The sequence below is a fragment of the Psammomys obesus genome, unplaced genomic scaffold, assembly GCF_907164565.1.
Source record: "Psammomys obesus unplaced genomic scaffold, mPsaObe1.curated_primary_1811, whole genome shotgun sequence".
In the NCBI taxonomy this organism is placed as follows: domain Eukaryota; kingdom Metazoa; phylum Chordata; class Mammalia; order Rodentia; family Muridae; genus Psammomys; species Psammomys obesus.
In genome coordinates this window covers 2,070,237-2,095,863 of record NW_026590486.1, presented here as the reverse complement: position 1 = coordinate 2,095,863, position 25,627 = coordinate 2,070,237, and the positions used below count along the sequence as shown (strand labels likewise).

Below are 25,627 nucleotides of genomic sequence, written 5' to 3'. Positions count from 1 at the left end.
AGAAAGAAAGAAAGAAAGAAAGAAAGAAAGAAAGAAAGAAAGAAAGAAAGAAAGAAAGAAAGAAAGAAAGAAAGAAAGAAAGAAAAGCTAGATGAATGAGATTATGGGCAACACAGGCCAACATGACTCCCTAGGGTAGAAACACCAGTGGTGAGTTCAAAGAGACATTTAACCAATGAGAAATACACATGCGAGTCTACTCTTCCTTCTTTCTTTCCACAGGAAAACCTCAAAACCTTAAAAATAAAAATCAGTAAAAGGCATGATTAGAAGATGTAGAAGCAAAGGAATATCATGGTGACAAACAAGGACTATAAACAATGTTTAGCATTTTTATCTGCTGGGAAATGAAAATCAGAGTGACCTATAGCTTCCCACCTATATTAACTACAAAAGAGTTTTAAAAAAATTCTGACAATAGCAAATATGGTTGGCAATGTGGGGTGACAGAAACTTAGCTCAGAGCTATTGGGAATGCAAAATCACTCAGCTGCAAAGGGAAGGGTTTGACAGATTCTTACACACATAAATATGCTGTAAAATATGACTTGAGAGCCCATTTCTGGATATTCATATCAGAAAGATGAAAACATTCCCATATAAGAACTTGCACATTGATAGTTATAAATGCTCTACTCATAATTGCTTGTGGTGGTTTGAATGAGAATGCCCCCCATAGACTCATAAATTTAAATGTTTTGTTAACAGGGAATAGCACTGTTTGAGAATGACTAGGAGATGTAGCCTTGTTGGAGTAGGTGTGTCCTTGATGGAGGAGGTGTGTGCATGAGGATGGGCTTTGAGATTTGAAAAGCTCACAGGAGGTACAGTTTTGTTCTCTCTCTCTCTCTCTCTCTCTCTCTCTCTCTCTCTCTCTCTCTCTCTCAACCTCTCTGACTACTGCCTGAGGATTGGGATGTAAAGCTTTCAACTACTTCTCTAACACTGCCTATCTGCTGTCTCACTCCACACTATAATAATAGACTAACTCTAAACTGTAATCAAGCTTTCCAATTAAATGATTTCCTTTTAAAAGAGTTGCCTTGGTCATGGTATCTATGGTGGTGGATAAGATTGAACCCCTTAGGTTCATATATCTGAATACTTACGGAATGACACTATTTGAAAGGATTAGAAAGTGTGGGCTTTGAAGTATTCATCTATTTGTTTATTTGTTTATTTTCAATTTATTCGTTGTGTATCCCATTTGTAGCCCTCTCACTCATCTCCAACTGGTCCCACCCTCTCTCCATTTTTCTTTCCCCTCCCTTAGTCCACTGAAAAGGGGAGTCCTCCTTCCCTACTATCTAACCCTAGCCTATCAAATCTCATCAGAACTTCCTGGATCCTCTTCCTTTGTGGCCTGGTAAGGCAACTCCACAAGGGGAAAGTGATCAAAGAGCAGGCAATTGAGTTCATGTCAGAGACTACCCTTGCTCCCCGTAATAGGGGTCACTATGGGCTATATCTGAACAGGGGTCTAGGCCTTCTCCATGCATGGTTCTTGATTGATGCATCATTCTCTGCAGGCTCCCTGAGCCCAGATTTTTTGGCTTTGTTGGATGGCTTGTGGAGCACCTTTCCCCTCTGAGTCCTTCTACCCCCCCTTCTTCCATAAGACTCCCTGTACTCTGCCCAGTTTGACTGTGAGTCTCTGCATTTGCTTCTATCCCCTGCTGGGTGGAGTCTGTATTTATGGTAGGTTCCAGTCCTGTTCCCTTTCCTCCACTGCTTCCTATGTCTATCCTGTTTGTCCTTCTGAATGACATTTAAGCATCCTCCCTAAGGTCATCCTTGTTGTTTAGCTTCTATAGGTCTGTAGATTGTGGTATGTTTATCCTATATTCTACGACTAATATCTACCTCACTCAGAACAATCTTTTCTAGTTCCATCTGTTTGCCTGAAAATATCATGATTTCCTTGTTCTTTTTTGTTAACTTTTATTAATTACACTTTATTCATTTTGTATTCCCCCATAAGCTCCTCCCTCCTCCCCTCCCGGTCCCACCCTCCCTCCCTTTATGCATACATGCCCCTCCCCAAGTTCACTGATAGGGGAGGTCCTCCTCTCCTTCTTTCTGATCTTAGTCTATCAGTTCTCATCAGAAGTGGCTGCATTGTCAGGGTTCTAGGTTATCTCCACAGATAGTCCTTGGTTGGAGTATGAGTCTCTGGGAAGTTCCCTGTGTTCAAATTATCTTGTTCTGTTGCTCTCCTTATGGAGTTCCTGTCCTCTCCAGCTCTTACTATTTCCCACTTCTTACATAAAATTCCATTCACTCTACCCTACAGTTGGCCATCAGGCTCAGCATCTGCTTTGACAGAATGCACAGCAGAGGCTTTCAGGGGCCCTCTGTGGCAGGTTCCTAGGTTGTTTCCTGTTTTCTTCTTCTTCTGATGTCTATCCTCCTTGCCTTTCAGAATGTGGATTGAGCATTTTTAGTTAGGGTCCTCTCTTTTGCTTAGTTTGTATAGATGTGCAGATTTTAGTGGGTTTATTCTATGTTGTATGTTTATATGAGTGAGTATATACCCTGTGTGTCTTTTTGCAACTCACTCAGAATGATCCTTTCCAGGTCCCACCATTTACCTGCAAATTTCATGATTTCCTTATTTTTCATTGCTGAGTAATACTCCATTGTATAGATGTACCACAGTTTCTGCATCCATTCTTCAGTTGAGGGGCATCTGGGCTGTTTCCAACTTCTGGCTATTACAAATAAAGCTGCTACAAACATGGATGAGCAAATGTTCTTTTTGTGAACTTGAGCCTCTTTTGGGTATATGCCTAGGAGTGGTATGGCTGGATCTTGAGGAAGCGCTATTCCTAGTTGTCTGAGAAAACACCAGATTGATTTTCAGAGTGGTTGTACAAGTTTACATTCCCACCAGCAGTGGAGGAGGGTTCCCCTTTCTCTACAACCTCTCCAGCATGTGTTGTCCCTTGAGTTTTTTATCTTGGCCATTCTGATGGGTGTAAGGTGAAATCTCAGGGTTGTTTTGATTTGCATTTCCCTAATGGCTAATGAGGTTGAGCATTTCTTTAAGTGCTTCTCTGCCATTCGATATTCCTCTACAGAGAATTCTCTCTTTAGCTCTGTTCCCCATTTTTTAAGTGGATTACTTGGTTTGCTGCTTTTCAGCTTCTTTAGTTCTTTATGTATACTGGATATGAGTCCTCTGTCAGATAAAAGGTTGGTGATGATTCTTTCCCAATCTGTAGGCAGTCGCTTTGTTTTGATGACGGTGTCCTTTGCTTTACAGAAGCTTTTCAGTTTCATGAGGTCCCATTTATTGATTGTTGCTCTTAGAGCCTGTGCTGTTGGTGTTCTGTTCAGGAAGTTTTCTCCTGTACCAATGAGTTCTAGGGTATTCCCCACTTTTTTTTCTAGCCGATTTAATGTGTCTGGTTTTATGTTGAGGTCTTTGATCCACTTGGACTTCAGTTTTGTGCAGGGTCTAAGTATGGATCTATTTTCATTTTTCTACATGTAGACATCCAGTTGGACCAGCACCATTTGTTGAAGATGCTATCTTTTTTCCCATTGTATGGTTTTGGCGTCTTTGTCAAAAATCAGATATCCATAAGTGTGTGGGTTTATTTCTGGGTCTTCGGTTCCATTGATCCATCATTCTGTTTCTATGACAGTACCATGCAGTTTTTATAACTTTTGCTCTATAGTACAGCTTGAGATCAGGGATGGAGATACCTCCAGAAGATCTTTTATTGTAGAGGGTTGTTTTAGCAATTCTCGGTTTCTTGTTATTCCATACGAAGTTGAGAATTTTTCTTTCCAGGTCTGTAAAGAATTGTGTTGGCAATTTGGTGGGAATTGCATTAAATCTGTAGATTGCTTTTGGTAAGATGGCCATTTTTACTATGTTAATCCTGCCAAGCCATGAGCATGGGAGATCTTTCCATCTTCTCATATCTCTAATTCTTTCTTCAGAGACTTGAAATTTTTTTCATACAAGTCTTTGACTTGCTTGGTTAGGGTTACACCAAGGTACTTTATGTCATTTGTGGCTATTTTGAAGGGTGTTGTTTCTCTAATTTCTTTCTCAGCCCTTTTGTCTTTTGTATACAGGAGGGCTACTGATTTTTTTGAGTTAATTTTGTATCCGGCCACTTCGTTGAAGGTGTTTATCAGCTGTAGGAGTTCCCTGGTAGCGTTTTTGGGGTCACTCATTTATACTATCATATCATCTGCAAATAGTGATAATTTGACTTTTTCCTTTCCCATCTGTATCCCCTCGATCTACTTCAACTGTCTTATTGCTCTAGCAAGGACTTCCAGCACTATGTTGAAGAGATATGGAGAGAGTGGGCAGCCTTGTCTTGTCCCTGATTTCAGTGGGATTGCTTTAAGTTTCTCTCCGTTCAGTTTGGTGTTGGCTATAGACTTGCTGTATATCGCCTTTACTATGTTTAGATATGTGCCTTGTATCCCTGATCTCTCCAGTACTTTAAACATGAATGGATGTTGGATTTTGTCAAATGATTTTTCAGCATCTAGGGAGATTATCATGTGTTTTTTTTTTCTTTCAGTTTGTTAATATGGTGGACCACATTGATGGATTTCCGTATATTGAACCACCCCTGCATGCCTGGAATGAAGCCTACTTGGTCGTGGTGGATGATATCTTTGATGTGTTCTTGGATTCGGTTTGCGAGGATTTTGTAAAGTATTTTTGCATCAATGTTCATAAGGGAGATTGGCCTGAAAGTCTCTTTCTTCGTTGAGTCTTTGTGAGTTTTAGGTACCAAGGTGACTGTGTCTTCATAGAATGAGTTTGGTAATATTCCTTGTGTTTCTATTTTGTGGAATAGTTTGAAGAGAATTGGAGTTAGCTCTTCTTTGAAGGTCTGGTAGAATTCTGCGCTGAAGCCATCTGGTCCTGGGCTTTTTTTGGAAGGGAGACTTTTAATGACTGCTTCTATTTCTTTGGGGGATATAGGACTATTTAATTGATTTACCTGGTCCTGAATCAGCTTTGGTAAGTCAAATCGATCAAGAAAATTGTCCATTTCATTTAGATTTTCAAATTTTGTGGCATATAGACTTTTGAAGTAAGTCCTAATGATTGTTTGGATTTCCTCAGTGTCTGTAGTTATGTCCCCCTTTTCATTTCTGATTTTGTTCATTTGGGTAGTGTCTCTCTGCCTTTTGGTTAGCTTGGCTAAGCGTTTCTCGATATTGTTGATTTTCTCAAAGAACCAGCTCTTGGTTTCATTGATTCTTTGAATTGTTTTGTTTCTAATTGATTTCAGCCCTGAGTTTGATTATTTCCAGCCTTCTTCTCCCGTTTGGTGTGTCTGCTTCTTCTTTTTCTAGGGTTTTCAAGTGGGCCATTAAGTTGCTTGAATGAGCTGTCTCGAATTTCTTGTTGAAGGCACTTAGTGCTATGAACTTTCCTCTTAGCACTGTTTCATTGTGTCCCACAAGTTTGGGTATGTTGTGTCTTCATTTTCATTGAGTTCTAGGAAGACTTTAATTTCTTTCTTTATTTCTTCCCTGACACAGCTGTCATTTAGTAACAAATTGTTTAGTTTCCATGTGTTTGTATGCTTTTTGCTATTTCTGTTGTTGTTGAAGTCCAGCTTTATTTCATGGTTATCAGACAATATACAAGGGATTATTTCAGTCTTCTTGTATCTGTTGAGGCTTGCTTTGTGACCAACTATATGGTCTATTTTGGAGAAGGTTCCATGAGGTGCTGAGAAGAAGGTAAATTCTTTTGTGTTTGGGTGTAAAGTTCTGTAAATGTCTGTGAGATCCATTTGATTCATGAACTCTGTCAGAGACATTGTTTCTTTGTTTAATTTCTGTTTTGTTGACCTGTCCTTTGTTGAGAGTGGAGTGTTGAAGTCTCCCACTATTAATGTGTGGGGATGTATATGTGGTTTAAATTGTATCAATGTTTCTTTCACAAATGTGGGTGCTCTTGTATTTGGGGCATAGATGTTCAGGATTGTGATGTCTTCTTGGTGGAATTTTCCCTTGATGAGTATGAAGTATCCTTTCCCATCTCTTTTGATTAATTTTGGTTGAAAGTCTATTTTATCAGATATTAGAATGGCTATTCCTGCTTGTTTCTTGGGTCCATTTGCTTGGAAAATCGTCTTCCAACCTTTTCCCCTAGGTAATGTCTATCTTTGTGCCTTAGGTGTGTTTCTTGTATGCAACAGATTGCTGGGTTTTCTTTACATATCCATTCTGTTAATCTGTGTCTTTTTACTGGAGAGTTGAGTCCATTGATGTTGAGAGAGATTAATGACCAGTGGCTGTTAGATCCATTGATTTTGATGTTGGCTGTGGTCATAAGGTTGTGTGCTTGGTTGCTTTTTGTTTCACTGTAGTAAGGTTAATTATTTCCTATGTTTTCTTGACAGAAGCTAATTTTCTTGGGTTGTATCTTCCCTTCCAGTGTCTTCTATAATGCTGGATTTGTGTGTAGGTATTGTTGAAATTTGTTTTTGTCCTTGAATATCTTGTTTTCTCCGTCTATGAGGACTGAGAGTTTTGCAGGGTATGGTAGCCTGGGCTGACTTCTGTGTTCTCTTAGGGTCTGCATGATATCTGTCCAGGTCTGGCTTTCATAGTCTCTGTTGAAAAGTCAGGTGTGATTCTAATGGGTTTGCCATTATATGTTACTTGGCCTTTTTCTCTTGCAGCTTTTAGTATTTTTTCTTTGTTCTGTATACTTACGGTTTTGATTATTATGTGGCAGAAGGATTTTCTTTTCTGGTCAAATTTGTTGGGTGTTCTGTAGGTCTCATGTATTCTTATTGGCTTCTCCTTTAACTTGGGGAAATTTTCTTCAATGATTTTGTTGAAAATATTTTCTGGGCCTTGGAGAAGGGAGTCTTCTTTTTCCTCTATTCCTATTATTCTTAGGTTTTGTCTTTTCATATTGTCTTGGATTTCTTGGAGGTCTGTGTCAGGAATTGTTTGGATTTAACATTTTCTTTGACAGATACATCGATTTCTTCCATTGTATCTTCTACACCTGAGATTCTTTCTTCCATCTCTTGTAGTCTGTTGGTTATGCTTACCTCTGTAGTTCCTATTTTCTTTCCTAAATTCTTCCTCTCCATTATTTACTCCATTTGTGTTTTCTTTAATTTTTCCAGTTCTATCTTCAGGTCGTGAGTTGTTTTGTTTACTTCCTTCACCTGTTTGCTTGTATTTTCCTCTTTTTCTTTTAGTTCCTTCAACTCTGTTTCTTTCATTTCTTTCAGTGATTTAATTATTTCTTCTCTGAAGGCTGCAAACTGTTTGGCTGCATCTTCCCGTATTTCTTCATGGATGGCCATAATCTGCTTGTCTTTAACTTCCTCCATTTCTTTACAGATAGCCATGATCTGTTTAATTTTATCTTCCTCTAATTCTTTACGTATTTTATTTGTTTCCTCTATTATCCTCTTCATCAGCATAGATGTAAGGTCATCTTCTTGATTTTCTATTATGCTGCGTTGTCCAGGGCTCTTCACCCCTGGATGGCTGGGTTCTGGAGATGCCATATTGCTCTGCCTTTTGTTGGTTGAGCTTTTACGCTGACCTCTACCCATTGGGCTGTTTTATGTGTTGGCTGTTAGTTTCTGTGCTTCCTGGAGTCCTGAGGTAGGGAGAATGCCCTTGGCCAGAAGATGGTTTTTCCTGAAGGAGTCCTCCTCTGCTTTTTGGTTATGGTCACCATATGGCCAGTGTTTCTCAGGAATTGCCACTGCTCACCCCAGGTGTATAGCCCTGAGTAGTAGCTGTGGTCTTTGTTAGTTAGGGGTGCTCTCCTCTCACCCATAGAAGTCCTCAAGACAGCTGCCCCACTGCTGGGTTTCTCGTTATAAATTTAGTGACCTGCTGCTGTTGTTACAGTTTTCCAGGTACAGTCCTCTTGAAGAACCTGCTGATTCCCTAGTTGTGAAGTTTTCTCCCAACAGGGAAACTCAGTCTGTTATCCTGGGGCACACAGTTCTGTCCGGGAAAGTGAGAGGTGAGCCCAGCAAGTCTCTGGGCCAGAGGCTGAGTGCTCTGCTCTGGGCCTGGAAAATGTGCACCTAGGTTGAGATGGCGCCTGAGGGCGCCGCTCTGGTCTGGAGGCTGGGTGCCTCACTCTGGACCAGAAGCTTTGTGTCCCTGTCTGGTACGGTGGCTGCAGGCAGTGCTCTGGTTCAGATGCTGTGGTTGCAGCCCTCTTGAAGGCCCAGGTATTCCCACAGTCTAGATTTGACAGTCTAGCTAGGGATAACTGGTTGATCCTTGGCACAGTATCTGAGGGCTGCTGTAACAGCTCTCTGGCTTTTATAGGTCTGAGGATGCAGCTGTGTGCCCCAGTGCCCTAGGGGTACTCAATAATGGCGGCTGAGCACAGCGCTCCTGCCTGCATTAGAAAGCTAGAGCCTAGAGTCTGCGTGAATCCAGAAAGTCTTTTGGTGCTGGGTGTCTTGAGCATTAGACCTGATGATCCCCCCGGCTGGGGGTTTCCTCCTGCCAGAGACAGCCAGTCTTTGCTTTGGGAACCGCTGTTCTGTCTGGGGTGGCGAGTAGTACCCACAGGCACAGATGCACGCCTGTGGCTCCGCCTTTCTGGCCTTTGGGAGCCTGGGCATCTGCTTAAACTGGATAATTTTCCAGAGACCTTTCCGGGGTGGGGGTGTCGGCTGAGTGCTCTGAGATCAGACCAGCCGTTTCTCTCCCTGTGGGTTTGCTCCTGACAGTGAAACTCAGTCTGTGGTGCCCTGGTGCCCTGGTGCCCACAGTTCTATCTGAGGTGGCGAATCAGGCGCACAGGCAGGCAGGGCTCTGTGCAGGCACCTGGGTCCCCAGCTCTGGCTCCAGGCTGGCTCCTGGGGCTCCCGCGGAACCCGAGTCTTTTCCAGGGGATGTCTGGGTGACCTAAGGTCGGTCCTAATCGTTTCCTGCTCCGTGAGGTTATCTCTAGATGGGAAAATCCAGTCTGTGATGTTCTGGGCCCACAGTTCAGTCTGAGACAGTGACCAGATTACACTGGCGTGTAGCTCTGGGCTGGTGACCAAGCGCCTGGCGGAACCAGGATTTCTTCCGTGGTTTAGCCGGGTGAGTTAAAGCTGATTGAATCCCCCACCGTGGGGTATTCTCTCACCTGTGAAACACAATCACTTGTGTTTTATGGCCGAGAGTTCTGATTGCTGGTCACTGTGCCAATCCTACTGTACTGCTGCTCAGAATGAGAGTCCTCCAGGCTCTGCCATCTTGCCCCGCCCTGCCCTTCCTTGTTCTTAATAGATGAGTATTATTCCATTGTGTAAGCATACTACAATTTCTTTATCCATTCTTTGGTAGAGAGACATCAAGGTTGTTTCCAGATTCTGGCTATTATGAATAAAGCTTTTATGAACACAGTTGAGCAAATGTCCTTGCTTTATGGTAGAGCATCTTTCCGGTATACCCCAGGAGTGGTATGGCTGGGTCTTACAGTAGAGCTATCCCTAGTTTTCTGAGAAAGCACCAGATTGATTTCCAAAGTGGTTGTACAAGTTTGCACTCCTACCAGCAATGCTTTCTCCACACAAACACCACACACAAAGTAATCCAGTTATAAAATGGGGTACACAGCTAAACAGAATTCCCAACAGAGGAATATCTAATGGTGGAGAAACACTTAAAGATGTGCTCAATCTCCTTAGCCATTAGGGAAATGCAAATCAAAATGACCCTGAGATTCTATCTTACATTTATCAAATGGCTAAGATCAAAAACTCAAGTGACAACACATGTTAGAAAGGCTATGGAGAAAGCAGAACCCTCTTCCATTGCTGGTGGGGTTTGAAGTTTTAAAAGTCCAAGCAGAGCCAATGGCTCTCTCTTCCTACTGCCTGCAAATCTGATGTAGAACTCTTTAGCTGCTTCTCCAGCATTATGTCTGCCTGTGTGCAACAATACTTCCCACTCTTGATGTTAATGGACTAAACCTGTGAAACTGGATTGACTTGGTCATGGTGTCTCTTCATAGCAGAACAGTAACTAGACATTGCTAAAAGTTGGATAATATATAGTAACCTTCAAATGGGTGTAGCCCTGTAATGAGAGAATATTTAATTAAAAATTAGGAACTTCTGACACATGTAATGGATTGAAAAAAATAAAACTCTCAAGGCATTTTGCTAAGTGAAAGAAACCAGATTAGGCAATGAGGCAATGAGAAGTCTTTCTGAGAAGAAAAGCTCCCAATATTGTGAGGATGACTATGAGGAGGGTGACTCTGCAGAATGGCAGAAGTGTTTCATTCATTGATTATGTTGATGGTTACACAAATACATAAGTATGTTTGAAATCTATAAAACCTATGGGAAATCAGTGAAAGGAAGAAAAAAGTTCTATATGGTAAAATAGAAACAAAATTAAGCAGTAGTACTTTCAATCAACTCTGAAGTAACAAATTCCCAAGGAAGGCCTGGCCAAACAGCATATGCCATGCTCTATGATTAACTACAAACCAGTAATGGGAGAAAAAAAAAACTCAACAAAGCTTTCTGTATTCACCAGCTCCATAAGCTGCTTCACATGGGCCAATGCATGGTTGCATAATTGCACATAGGAATTATAATTAAAAATAATAATTAATCATATTTGTGATTAAGCCCTGCGGTCATGGTCAGTGGAAGGGTTTAGCAAAGGCCAAGGGACAATACAGAAAACTTTCATGATTGTTTTCACAACTACCATGGGGATACAACACACTTTTATTTAGTCACTCAGGTCTTATGTGTTTACTGATACGTGCAGTATCATTTACAGACCAGACATGCCCCTGGCAGTTCACATGACCAAAAGACATGCATGGGCCACTAGAGTGAGTGCTCAGGCATTGCAAGCATGGGCCGAAGAACAGGTAAATTTCTAAATAAAAAAACTGGACTACAGACTGGGCTGTTGAGAGTAAATGTTTTAAAGCCTTTGGCCTGCTTGGAATTTTGCTTTGACATGTTCTATTCTTTTTTTCTAGAGCATTTGGCTTCAAAGTGTTCTAGAGGGCCTGTCTGCTGTGTTAGGTGACTAGGGCAACTCCTGATATAGTCGGGCTACAGGACAAAGCTGGGGCCACACGCTGAGTGTCTTGTTTCTGATTCTGGAAGCAGGTGATCATGTCCCTTTTCCTGGGCTCTGTGGCATGGAGGAGACTGAATCCTTCTCATTCTGACAGGGCCCTACCCACTCTGACAATGCCCTCCCCATTCTTATGGAGTCTTTTGCATTCTGCCGGGGTCCCTTATCTATACATTCTCAAATAAGTGATGGCCACAATCTTTATTTGGCATAATAATTGTGATAGCTTGGTGATAGAATTGGGATAGTAATCTGTTATTATTCTATTATTATATGAAGAAAAATTGACAGCAGCTTTTACTGTTTAAATTTCTCTTCTTCCTTCTTCATTTCCCTTTCTTCCATCCCTTTCTCTCTTCTTCCTTTCATTTTTTTTCTCTCTCTCTTTTTTTTTTTTTTTTGTGAGGACTGCTGGGCTAGGCCGGCCTGATACTCAGAGCTGAGCTGTTCTCTGGCCCCAGCAACTTCTTTTGCCTATGAGTTTGTCTGACTGTGCTAAGCAGTGTGCCAATAGAAGGGAACCACTGTAGGAGAGAGACTTTGTTAGAAGTTGAGAGGAATGCCCAGCAACCGCAGGCCTCTCTTTTTCTCAGAGAAGGGAGAAAACTAGGAGAAAATGATGTGTAAATCTTTTAGAAGTTACAGATGGATATTATTAGGAGCCATAATTTTTCTTCTGTTTTGTCAAAATGCTCCACATGGTGCAGAACTCCCAGCTTATTTTGGCATCATTAAGCCCTTTAATTACTAACACAAAGATAAGCTTAGGACCTCCACCAACACAGAGGCTCACACAGGGAGGGTTCTGAGCAATTTCACCTGTTACGTCCAGTAGAATTTCAGACATATTACCTTCATTGCCATAAAATGTTGATTATATTTAGAAAGAAATCACAAGAGTGCTTCTTCCTCTGCAGAAAAGATGGATGATTAATGCCATCACAAAGAAAGTTTATGAAAGAAAGAAAAACATCGCTCTGTGGGCGGGAGTGTTGCACCAACACTTAGTCAAATGTAGACACAATAAAACATGTGTGCTGCTCAGCCCTACACCCTCATAACTGGAAGTCTCTGGCAAAGTTTCAGAATGGAGAGCAGGTTGGCAGCCCTTACCACAGGAGGATAACTTGGATGGTGCTCTATGCGACAGGAAACTAGTGTGGCATTTGGACTAGTTCCTTCCTCTTCGGCCTCTGCCTCATGAATAGTTCATGAATATTCCACACAAAATTCACACATACTAATGTTTTTGTAAGGAGCAGAAGATGGACCACATGAAAACATTCCATGACAAACCTCGAAAAGCAAGACACAGAGAGGTGGAGTAGGAAATTAGTTCATACAGTTGCAAGCTAAGTCTAGACTGGTAGAGAAACCCAGATTTTTTTTAAAGCTGACAGAGTGCTGGAATATAATCTGAACCAGTGCCCCCATTTTTCAGATGGCAAAACTAAGGCTGAGGAAGGTAGGAGATGCGAGTGTAGGTAGTTTGCAAGCCTGGTGCAAGAAGATGCTCTGCCCTGGATCCCTTTTCACATGGCAGGACATTGTACCTTGAGATAGTATCTATTTCCTCCCTCCAGGTCATTCTCAGAAAGGAGATGTTCCCTAGAGAATTGGGGGCTCAGTGGCTGTATGGGTGCTAATGTTCAAGGCCTTTTATGGAAGGGTGATTACTGTTTCTGTCTCAGTAAATCCAGCCTCCTGGTGCAGAATATATCATCCACCAAAAGCAGCTTTTGGCAGCACTTCCTTGCTGTCCAATTTCAAACATTTACTTTAACGTGTCAAATAAAGAGGAGTTGAACAACATAGAGAATGGTTGGGGATAGGTATCAGGAAACAAGAAAATAGCCTGCTGTGAAGGGCCCTTGTCTGCTCTGTTACAAGACAATTAAGTGCCCATTGAGGGGGGAGGGTAAATTGGGCTACCACAGTTCAAAAGAACTTTGACATGTGAAGAAATTTTGTTTTGATTCTTCAAATGCAGTTCTCCTTTTCCAGTGCAGAAACAAACAAATAAAACCATGTGAACAATGAAGAGCTTCTCTCTGGTATATTCTTTGAGCAGAAGGTGGACACCATTTCTGGAAGGGCTCTCACAGGGCTGAGGGAAACTCATTTGCTCCTTGGCAGTGCCTAGAGCCTTCACAGAGCAATGCCTCTCTGCTGTGACATGCAGTTGACTTTTGAGTAAGTGGTTCTCAGAGCAACTCTGAGAATTATTAAAACTAGCCTGCTCTGCTGGCATGAATACTAGCCACTTTGATAGTGATGATCTATCAGGTACACTAGCCAAATCAGAAAGTGAATGTTGAAGGAGAGGAGTTAGCATTTATATGTTGCTGTATATGCCACTCTGGCTACTCACATATCAAATATAAGCGTGTTGAGTGTGTTCTTTATTCAGTAGAGCCATTTATTCACAAACTGAAGGTCACACCAGATCCTGCCATCTGGAGGGGAGCAGGGTGCTTGCCTCATCTAGTCTGTTCCTGAGGGATGCTGTCTTAGTCACTGTTCTATAGCTGTGAAAAGGCACCATGACCAAGGTAACACTTATCCAAGAAAGCATTTAATTAGTGTTTGCTTATACTTTAAGAGGGCTAATCCATCTTCGTCAAGGCAGGCATTTATGCTGTTGGAGAAGTAACTGACAGATATATTCTCATTCACAGCAAAAAGCAAGATAGAGAGAGACAGGCTGGAACTTATGGGGGCTTTGAGGTCTCTTTTTGTTTGTTTGTTTGTTTGTAAAAACTCTGTCAAGTTTTAATTTAATTTAATTTTTTAATTTTTATTAATTACAGTTTATTCACTTCATATCCCAGCTGCCTCATATCCCCTTCTCTCAGCTTCTCCCAATCTCACCCTCCCTCCCTCTTCTCCTCCCATGCCCCTTTCCAAGTCCACTGATATGGGAGGTCCTCCCCATTTCCATCTGCACCAGGACTGGCTGCATTGTCTTCCTCTATGGCCTGGTAAAGCTGCTCCTCACTGAGTTTATGTCAGAGACAGTCCCTGTTCCCCTTATAGGCAACTCACTTGAAGACTGAGCTGCCATGGGCTACATCTGTGCATGGGTTCTAGGTTATCTTCATGCATGGTCCTGGGTTGGAGTATCAATCTCACAAAAGACCCCTGTTCCCAGATTTTTTGGTTTTGTTGCTCTCCTTGTGGAGCTCCTGTCCTTTCCAGGTCTTTCTATCTCCACCTTCTTCCATAAGATTTTCTGAACTCTGCCCAAAGTTTGGCTATGAGTCTCAGCATCTGCTTTGATGCCCTGCTGGGTAGTTTTTCAGAGGCCCCCTGTGGTAGGCTCCTGTCCTGTTTCCTGCTTTCTCCCTCTTCTTATGTCTGTCCCATTTGCCTTTCTGAGTGAGGATTGATCATCTTATCCAGGGTCCTCCTTCATGCTTAGCTTCTTTAGGTATACAGATTTATTATGTTTATCCTATATTATATATGTCTAATATCCACTTATAAGTGCGTATGTACTATGCTTGTCTTTCTGCTTCTGGGATACTTCACTCACCACAGTGACGTATCTCCTCTAAAGCCAAGCCTATTCCAACAAGACCCCATCTCCTAATCCTTCCACAAGACCTCATCATCTGGGGACTAAGCACATAAATATATGAGCCAATGGGAGCCAATCCCATTCAAAGCACCACTGATGCTTTGCAGTTGTTTCCTCTTCTGTTGGTTGTTATCTTGACCAGTGCTGTCAACATAGGCCAATGCACACCTAATTTAGGAATTCCCACTAAGTCACATGCTCAATGAGGCCCTTCTGTGTCTGTGAACTTTACATCCTGGGGGCCTTCTATCCCATGTGTCAGTGAAGCAGGCTGGGACTTTCCCATCTTACGAACAGCTTGGAAAACACTGCTCACAGTGAGTCTAGCTTGTCTTTGCAGAACTTGTATCTGTGTAGGTTCATGTGGCTTCCAAGTAGGCTGGTCAAGTGCCCCTCTCACATATCAACTTGTGATAAGGAAAGGTACCATTTCCACACCTCAGGGGAAGCAGGTCCACCATTTGCTTGAAGGTGGAATGCTGAACTGGAATACATTCCAGAGAGCAATGTATTCAGTATCGAGCTTATGTATGTTCCTTCTGTATCAAAGAAAATAGACTTCTCTATTCTTCAAGGGAGGCAAAACAAAATTTCAGTGCTTTTCATGTCAAAGGTCAAGGTTACATCTTCATTTGGTCCTTTGAATCTATGGCCACTCCATTTGCATCTTGAACCAACTGCAGATGCTGCCATCTGGAGGGCAACAGGGTGCTTGCCTCATCTAGTCTGTTCTCAAAGGATGCTGTCTTAGTCACTATTAAAGGCACCATGACCAAGGTAACTCTTATCCAAGAAAGCATTTAATTGGAGTTTTCTTAGTTTAAGAGGGTTATGGCAGGCAGGCAGGCATGGTGATGGAGAAGTAACTCACAGATATATTCTCATTCACAGCAGAGAGAGGGAGAGGGAGAAAAGGAAAGAGAGAGAGAGAGAGGAACATCTCTGATGATGGCTGAGCAGAGCAAGTCATGGATCTATGAGTGTAGCAGAATGTTATTAGGAGTCATTTTATTGTTATGTTCTTTTAGCAAAACATTAGTATTTGGTTTTCCCCTAGGCCCATGACCTAGCTAGTCTGAGGTTCTTGGCCATCCAAACAGCAATGGATATGGGTTCCATCTTATGGAGTGGGCCTTAACTGAAATCAGATATTGGTTAGTTACTCCCACACACTTTGTGTCACTATTGTACCAGTGTATCTTGCAGGCAGGTCACCATTGCAGAGCAAAGATTTTGTAGTTGGAATGGTGTTTACCTTTTTCTTTTGGTAATATGCAGAGTAACTTTCGCTACTATGAATGCTATCAGTAGGGGTGAAGGCTCTAGGTAGCACCAACTTGACTTCTCTGTGTCCAATGAGTTGTATAAATGTTGCCTTCAGCAATAGGACCTTACCATCAGTTGTGGAGAGAGTCAATAGCAATAGACTGAGCTGATTGAGGGCTCCCATGGAACTCCTCTGTCCAAGAACTCAATTAGATGTTATCCCATTCCTGGTACTAGAAACTTCATTTAGTGATGAGAGATGTCCAGTTGGAACTTTGTCCTCCCATTATTTGGTGATTTTATTTAATACATCTTCTTATATGTATTTTAGAAAGCTTTTACTGTATTAGTTTTCCATATGACCATAAAAATGGCCCTTAGTTTTAACTGTCACTACCCATATCCTCTTTCTTCCTCAGTCCCTCTTCTCTCTCTCTCTTTCCATCCCCATTTGATCATCTCATTGCACACCACCATGACTATCTATTCCACTGGTTCTCAACTTGTGAATCATGGCCCCTTTGAAAATTGAATAACCTTTTCACAGGGTTCACCTAAGACCGTGAGAAAACATGGATATTTAAATTATGATTCGCAACAGTAGCAAAATTACAGTTGTGAAATAGCAACAAAATAATTTTATGATTGGGGGTCACCACAACATGAGGAACTATTAAAGGGTGGCAGAGTTAGGAAGGTTGAGAACCACAGATTCTATTTCCCCTTCCTAAGGAGATTCATCTTTCCCCTCCTAGTCCATTATTATATACTTAACCTCTGTGGTTATATGGGTTGTAGTTTTGCATATCAATGATGCAGCAGCTAACATCCACATATAAGTTAATATATACTACATTTTTCTTCTTGTGTTTAAATTACCACAGGACAGTTTTTTCTAGCTTCTTTTATTTACCTATGAATTTGATGAATTCATTTTTAACTTTTGAATAATATTCTATTGAATAAATCCACCACATGTCTTTATCCATTCATTCACTAATTGATATCTAGGTTGTTTCCAAAATCAGGCTATTATGAATACAGCAGCAGTGAGCATAGCTAAGAAAGTGTCTCAGTAGTATAAGGAAACATCCTTTTGGTTTATGCTCAAGGGTAGTATGGATGGATCTTGAAGTAGATCAATTCTCTGCTTCCTCGGGAACACTGATTTCCATAAGTTTGCACTCTACCAGCAATGGATGAGTGCTTTCCTTGTCCCATATGGTCACTGTTATGAGCTGCAGTAATTTTTTGTATTGATCTTGGCCATTCTGACTGATGTAAGATGGAATCTCAGAGTAATTTTGATTTGCATTTCCCTGATGACTAAGTATGTTGAACATTTCTTTAAATACTCTCAATCATTTGAATTTTCTCTTTTAAGAATTCTCTGTTTAGATCTGTACCCAATTTTTAAAATTGGGTTATTTGTTTTCATGATGTCAAGTTTGTTTGTTTGTTTGTTTTGTTTTTTATATATTTTGGATATTAGCCCTCTAGCAGATATAGAGTTAGCATAAATCTTTTCCCATTCAGTAGCCAGGTACTTTGTCTGAATGATGTCATACAGAAGATGTTAAGTTTCATGAGTTCCCATTTACTTTATTTTTTGTTTGTTTGTTTGTTTGTTTGATTTCTTGCTTATTTACTTGGTTTATGTTTCTAGACAGAGTTACTTTGTGTAGTCATAACTCACTTTATAGACTAGGTTGGCCTTGAACTGAGAGATCAACCTGGTTTTCCTCCCAAGTGCTGGGATTAAAGGCATGAGGCCCCACATGAATTCACATTTATTCATTATTGTTCTTAGTGTCTATGCTATTGGTATTTCTGTTTAGAGAGCCTTTTCCTGTGCCAAGGAGTTCAAGACTATTCTTCACTTTCTCCTCTATCAAATTCAGTGTATCTGGCTTTATTCTGAGGTCTTTAATACATTTAGAGTTGATAGTTGTGCTGGGTAAAAAGTATGTATCTATTTGGATGCTTCTACATGTAACCATCCAGTTTTCAGTCTAAGTTTTTGTATCAGTTAGACATGAGAGAATATATGAAAGGGAAACACACATACACACACACATACACACACACACACACACACACACAGACATGGTCATGCACACATATACATGTACACACACGCACTAACTTTCATACTTATGTAGTTACTTATATCTCATACTCTGCCTTGTGTGTTTTGGGTTGAAGAACAGCTTGTTATACATGCATTTTGGAGGCAGAAGTCATTAATTCATAAGGGCATGTTTGGAAGATGAATGCAAGTCAAAGAGACCTTTTAGAAAGACCATCTATTTGCTGAGATGTTCACATTAACTTGAGTCTTATGGAGAAGATTTTTAATCAGCTTTTCCCATGGCTGCTCAAATCTCACAGAAAACTCAGATTTTCTGCTCTTAACTCCCCCTTCTCTGAAGGACTGTCTATCGATCTGCCCTGTTTTCTGTTTCTAAACAGATATACCACAAACTTTGCTACATATGAAGAATAAAAGTCTGTTCGGATACCTGGAAGCTCAGTTGAAAAGAGAAATACTTGGTCCACTGAAAGCTACTGAGTTCATGTTATGCAAAATACTAAAATTATAATATTTGATACACAAAGGAAACTATGAAAGTGATCAAGCTTTTGCGGTTAAGCCCCTAAACCCACGTTTCCCTAGCCCTCTGATGACTCTTCACAGTGTGACTAAACAGCCTTTGAGACAGACCAGGCAGAGACATTCCTTTTGTTCTGTGCTGCTTTCAGCCCTGTCCTAATTCTCTAATCATTACAGCAAAGTCATATCGGGCCTGTGAAGCCTGGAACAATAGCTCCCAACATGGGGCCTTTCCTGTTTGACCCTAAATACCCACCAAGCCACATATTAGCATCATGATTGCCCTCAGTGGTTTTTCACTGTGGTTTTGTGCTCTTTATTTCTTGCTCCTCCTCCTCTCTCTTCTTCAAATAGTGTTGAGAAGACTATGCAACAATGATGTTATTTTATCAGCTAGTATTTATAAATTACTGGCTCTCCATTACACAGCTCTCAGCATTTAGGTTTCCATTTCATCATTTCATTTCATTTACACTTTACACATTTAGGAAGGGGACATTATTTTTTCTCATTGATTAGAGCATTGGCTCTGACTTATCACACTCCTTGTCAAAGATTAGGTTTGCATAGACTCTGCATCATGTCCTAAAGTGTGTGCTCTTCTCTCCTCAACCTCTACCAGACCATAAATTCTTATTGCAACTTAAGGTTAATAAAACCATGCATCAAGAATTCCACAATGCTCTTTGTTGATAATACCATTTAGTGTTTGTTGGATGTGAATATGTTAAGGCAGACGGTGTATCAACTGCTCACAAAAGGAGGGTTGAGAGAAGTGAGAACAAAGAGTAAAAGTAAACTTTTGACAAAGACAGCAAAGCAAGCCTGGCACTGTGGCACCAGCTTGTAATCCCAGCACTCAGAGAGGCAAAGGCAGGCAGATCTCTGTGAGTTTAAGGCCAGCCTGGTCTACAAAGCAAATCCAGGACAGCCAAGGATACACAGAGAAACCCTGTCTTAAACACCCTCCCTGCCCCCCTAAAAAAGAAAAAGACAGCAAAGTATATTGAAATTCACTTTCCTTAAAACTCAGAAGCCTGTGTGAATTGGATGCCTCCTTACTAGGAGGAAAGTGTTCAGGAACCAGATGAAGATGGTCAGATCACCTACTCTGTTAATATCTCATAGGTTTCAGATTCCTGGGCTCCTGCTTGTTTTCTTTTCCAGCCTGAAAGGCTTTTCAGATTGACTATACATTAAGAGAAAGTATCTTTTCTCTGTTTCAGGAATACCAAATTGATATATTTTTTGCTCAAACCTGGACAGACAGTCGCCTTCGATTTAACAGCACAATGAAAATACTAACTCTAAACAGCAACATGGTGGGCTTGATATGGATCCCAGACACCATCTTTCGAAACTCAAAAACAGCAGAGGCTCACTGGATTACCACACCCAACCAGCTCCTCAGAATCTGGAATGATGGGAAAATCCTTTACACATTAAGGTAAAATGCTATATAGCTCTCTTTTGAGTTTTTAAAACTATTTATAGAAACCAAGATAGTACTGCTTGGTGCTATACCAAAAACCCAGGAAATACAGAAATACTGTTTAAGGCCTGGCTAGTGATAGACAATAGACCTCTCTGTCTCAGATATTCATCATTTTGGGACTCAGGGTTGCAAAGTACTTTCATGGGACACATAGGGGTACCGGAAAACCCAAGGTGAGAAATCCTGCTGGGTAGATATTCTCTCCAGAGTGCTGTCTTCACCTCTCTTTGAATGTCCATGTGGACTTCCAGGACTTTACTTCTGAAGACAATACTTCCCTTATCTATACAAACATTATTCTACTGCATGTTAGGTCAGAGAAGCTAAGGAAAGAAGGACCTTAAAAAAGGCCTTTTGGTAGAACTCAGAACACTGTGTGAAAGGACAGCCTCCTTAATAGAAATGGAAAGGGAAAGGACCAGGAAAAAGGTGAACAGTCCATCTACCCTGTTACAGGTTTCATGTTCCTAGGTACCTGCTTGTCTCCTTTCCCAGGTTGAAAGATATTTCATATTAACTGTAGATTAATGGAAAACAGCTTCCTTTGATACACATCAATTTCCCCAGACTCCCTTAAGCATCGTTTCTTCATTGCTTCTAAAGTTCTCCTTCATTCCATATTCATTACAGAGATTTTAATTACGAGTGATCATGGCACTGTGGAGAAATTGTGATTTCTAACACTGGAGTTTTCATAGCACCAGTAAACACATACTGACATCAAAATATGAAGGCAATATCATAGTTAAAGGGAAGCAAATTTCCAGACAGGGACCAACAGAAAGTACAATAAAGAGCCACAGCAAAGAAGTTTGAGAAAGACAGAATTCTTCTGTAACAGGCTTCTCATCTATCATAAAGGGCTAGGAAGTAGACTAAGAAGAGAAGCTGATCCTGAGCAAAGCAGTACTGAGCCTGGCTGGTCCTGGATCCCTTATTAGAATGTTGACACACATGGCACATGAAATGTGCTCACAGAGTACAGCTGTCACCTGCCTGGGGCAATGCAGAGAAGTGTCCAAGAAAGAAATGCCATGTAAATAGATGGATTTGGCCTAATTCTTGTGTGTACCAACATACCAGTTTCAAGTGGAAAGGTTTTATTAGGACAAATTGAAACAGTGGCTTGGAAAGCAACAGCCACTGTTTTCCTCCACTCTGACTTGGCTTGTGTTTCTAGGGACCATTGGAGTATTACTAGAATTTTCTCTACTATTGGTAGTTAAAAGCAAAATAGAATATCACAGTAAGAAAGCAACCAAAGCATCCCAGATAGTGAACCAGAGTGAGGATGACACTGTGTCATGGCATCACCCACCCCCAAGCCTACTGTCTGATGTTTACCTACCTTGGAAGCCTTGACTATGCTGTTGCTGATCCGAAATGATGCTGGTCTCTTTCACAGGCTCACCATCAATGCAGAGTGCCAGTTGCAACTGCATAACTTCCCTATGGATGCACATGCATGCCCTCTGACCTTCTCCAGCTGTGAGTACACAGGGATTGACACCTGGGTGGGAGTTTTGGAGCTGGACCTGGCTGAGCTGGGTCTGCTTTCCAGTGTACAGCTGTATTGTTGGTAACACTGCTACTAAACAACAAGAGAAAACCAGTAATGATTGTGTCTTTGGCTATCAGGATGGCTTTACTCTAGACTTTATTACACAGAATGTTGCAAAGCAGGTAACTTTGATTAAGGAGTGAGTGTCTCTTTACTGAAAGTGATATTGAAGGTTTCAAAGCTAATGGCGCATTCATTCCCCAAGGGGACCAATAATAATGATCTAGACCAATTTATTGGAATCTTTTGTCACAATTTTTAGATTTAATATTTTAAAGATTTGGGTTTTAATGAAGGTCAAATCTCCCCTTTGAATGTACTTGGAGCAGATGGTGATTGATTTAGATGATTCCTAACAGTAAGTGCATGATCACATCCAAAAGGAAATATCAAATATCAGATGCATTTGCAAAAGTACAAAGCTTTTAAGTAAAGGTCAATATGGAAATGCATCATTTGAATTTATGGTGCTTTATTTTAAATGTATTAATCGCAAGCACTTACATATGTATGCATGACTCATAAACACTTAAATAACTATATTGGCTTTCTTTAAAACTGAATATAAAATATGTCTGTCAAATCTGAAGAAATCCCAGACAGACAGACTGTGGCATCAGGAGACAGACACTTTAGAATTGGTTCTAATTCAGAGAAATCCAAGATGCAATACAGAATTTCACTGACCTCCTAGACTTGTTTAGAAACAACAACAACAACAACCCTCATGTAAAAAATAGTTCATAAGTTTATATTTCCACCAGCAAATGAGGGTTTCCCTTTCTTCACATCCTCTCCAGCATGTATTGTCACTTGAGTTTTTTCGTCTTGGTCATTCTGTTGGGTGTAAGGTGAAATCTCAGGGTCTTTTTGATTTGCATTTCCCTGATGGCTAAGGACATTAAGCATTTCTTTAAGTGTTTCTCTGCTATTCTATATTCCTCTACAGAGAATTCTCTGTTTAGCTCTGAGTCCTGTTTTTTAATTAGATTAATTGGTTTGTTGGTGTTTAACCTCTTGAGTTCTCTATGTATTCTGGATATTAGCCCTCTGTAAGATATATGGTTGGTAAAGGTCTTTTCCCAGTCTGTAGGCAGTCGTTTTGTTCTGATGACAGTGTCCTTTGCTTTACAGAAGCTTTTCAGTTCCATGAGGTCTTATTTATTGATTGTTGGTCTTAGAGCCTGTGCTGTTGATGTTCAGTTCAGGATCTTGAAGAGACAGGAGTTTTACAAGGAGACTAACAAAGCCAAAAAATCTGGGCCCATGGGCCCATCTGCAAAGACTGATGAATCAACTAAAGACCATGTGTGGAGAGGACATAGACCCTCTGCTTAGATGTAGCCCATGGGCATCTCAGTCTCTACAGGGTCCCCAGTAGAGGAACAGGGGCAGTCTCTGGCATGAACTCAGTTGCCTGCTCTTTGATCACCTTTTCCTGGCAAGGTGACCACAGTACTAGGCCACAGAGAAAGAGGATCCAGACAGTACTGATGAGACCTGATAGGCTAGGGTCAGATAATAGGGGGAAGAGGGAGAGAGGGTGGAACCAGGAGGAGATGAGGGAGGGGACTACAGCAGGGATACAAATTGAATAAATTGTGATAAACAGCAATTATAATTAAAAAAAGAATAGTTAATAACTGGCTGAATCTAAACTTCCCGTATTTGTTGATGGCACAAATATCTGGTATCCAGCACTTAAATATGCATAACTCTAGTGTGATAAATTCACACAAAGATCATTTTTGGCTGTTGTTCTCTATAAGTCAGAGGATGGCCAATTTTCCTTGCAGTCTTGTGAGCTGTTGGAGTACCTGTAGACACATAGCATGATTCGGAGTGATTTGTACAGGCTGAATTTATCACAGGCCAGCTGTGTCTGCTGGTTTTTCCAATGTGTTGACATGCTATTAACTCATCTACTGACTTTTTTTTTTCTTTTTATTCGGAAGACAGGGTTTCTCTGTGTAGCCTTGGCTGTCCTGGACTAGCTTTGTAGACCAGACTGGCCTTGCACTCACAGAGATCCGCCTGCCTCTGCCTCCCTAAGTGCTGGGATTATAGGTGTGCAGCAGTGCACCAGCTCTATTGAGGTTTTTTTTAATTTATTTAAGTTGTTATTTTATACTACCAGACTTTCCATTTGCTCCTTTCTCTAATTTTCTACTCAATCTTGGATTTCTTTACCAAAGTTTCAATGACTTCTATTTTGAATTTTTTTTTTAAATATTCATCTCTGTGGGACACATTTGCACAATTAGTTGCTGAGTCATTTGTTATTTTGAATTAATGTTTCCAAGGAACTCTTCTCAGAATTTCTTCATGACTTTTATTGAGGCCTTTTGCTTTCTAAGCATGCATTGAACTGAACTAACCTTGTACCCATCTTCACATCTTGGCAAGTGATTCCCATCCCTAAACCATGGTAATTATTGATGTGGTTTGGATCACTGCAAGTTAGGTGAGTGATGCAGAATTTCATAGTTAGTGTCTGGCCTCCTTTACTCAGCAGGATGTCGCTATGAGTAATGCATGTTGGCACTGGTTAGTAGTTCATTTTTCTATCACTTTAAAGTTTAAGCCTGAGAAGCCTGGGTTAAACATATGGTGTGAACTTAAGTCTATATATCCTTTAAATTTCAGCCTCCAGAATATAAATTCCTAAGTTAGAAAAGCACTTTTACTCTTAAATCCCTTCACAGGCAAGGGTGGATAGAAGTCTCCTTGTAGAGAGTCTTCAAGAGACCTCCAGCTGAAGGCCTTTTGACTCTGGAATCCTGTCTTCTTCCAAGCCCAGCCTTGGTCCTGATCTTGTTCCTAGCCTGGGTGGAACCCCCAGGCTCCCTGAGGAATCCAGCACAGATGGCAGGGCCCTAAGCACTCCAGCTTAGGCATCTCTTTAACTTTCCTGTTTCTTCCTCTCTCAGTTTCTCTTACACCCTTATGCTTTTAAAACCCATTTAACTATTTTGAAAAATCATTTAAGGCTTCTGTTCCAGGACAGGATCATCTATGTATAACATTTGCTTTATTTTCAGAGGGAAAATAACTTATAGAAATAAAATAATTTTACTATGTAAAAGAATATATGTGCAATATATATATTCTCTCCTGACACTAGTTGGTAATTAGAATAAAGTACCAGTGAGCAGTCTCTTCTAATTTGTGAGACCAGAGATAATTAATTCTGTGTCTGGTGTAGAACTATTATGGAAGGTGGTTACAGTGAATGTAGATAATGAGTAACTAAAAGTCATATAAAGGGATATATGAAATTATAACATATATTAAATGTTTAAAAATTATTTAAAAAGGTTTGATGTGTGACTGTTTTGGCTGCATGTTTATCTGAGAACCATCCAGGTACCTGGTAAACATGATGGAGGTCAGAGGGTGACGTATCTGCCTGGAACCGCAGTTACAGGTGGTATTGAGCCACCTTGTGGGTCCTGAGAATTGAACTTGGGTCTTCTGGAAGAGTAGTATTCACTCTTAGCTGTTGAGTGTCACTACAGCCCCTATAATCTCTATCTTGGGATGCTTTGTAGAAAAACAAGTTAAAAGATAAAATATGTAGAAATTGTTATTTTTAATATTTTCCTTACAATTATTTTGAAAATAGTTTATGTCCTTATTGGTTTTCTTTTGGTTAAATATCAGCATTATGAGAAATACCTTCTTCCCTGCTTGGTTGATTAATCAGAGTATATTACTATGAACATTATTTCTTTTGTGGTTTAATTTCTGGAACCTGTATGGTTTTTGAAATGCTGGTGGAGCTGATGTGCAACAGCTACAATGTATGGGTGCTCTTCAACTCAGAGTAGAAAATATGTCCACATGTATTATTAGGTTAAGAACACCTAAATTACAGGTATATTGATTGCAGCTAACATGCTGAGCACCGTAACTCAGAAACAAAGTACTTCTCAGTTCCCATTTTCCTCTCTTGGTGATCATGAGATTGGTTGTTGTGTGTGTGTGTGTGTGTGTGTGTGTGTGTGTGTGTGTGTGTGTGTG

General features: G+C 40.7%; 1 protein-coding gene across 1 annotated transcript in view; it reads left to right on the top strand.

Moving 5' to 3' along the window:
* The window catches only part of Gabrg3 (gamma-aminobutyric acid type A receptor subunit gamma3), a 598,293-nt gene that overhangs the window by 324,342 nt on the left and 248,324 nt on the right, over positions 1-25,627 (top strand). Inside the window, exons 4-5 of the mRNA XM_055607525.1 lie at positions 19,775-19,995; positions 21,449-21,531. Of these exons, the coding sequence (XP_055463500.1) occupies positions 19,775-19,995; positions 21,449-21,531 (304 nt within the window). The remainder of the gene's footprint in view (positions 1-19,774; positions 19,996-21,448; positions 21,532-25,627) is intronic.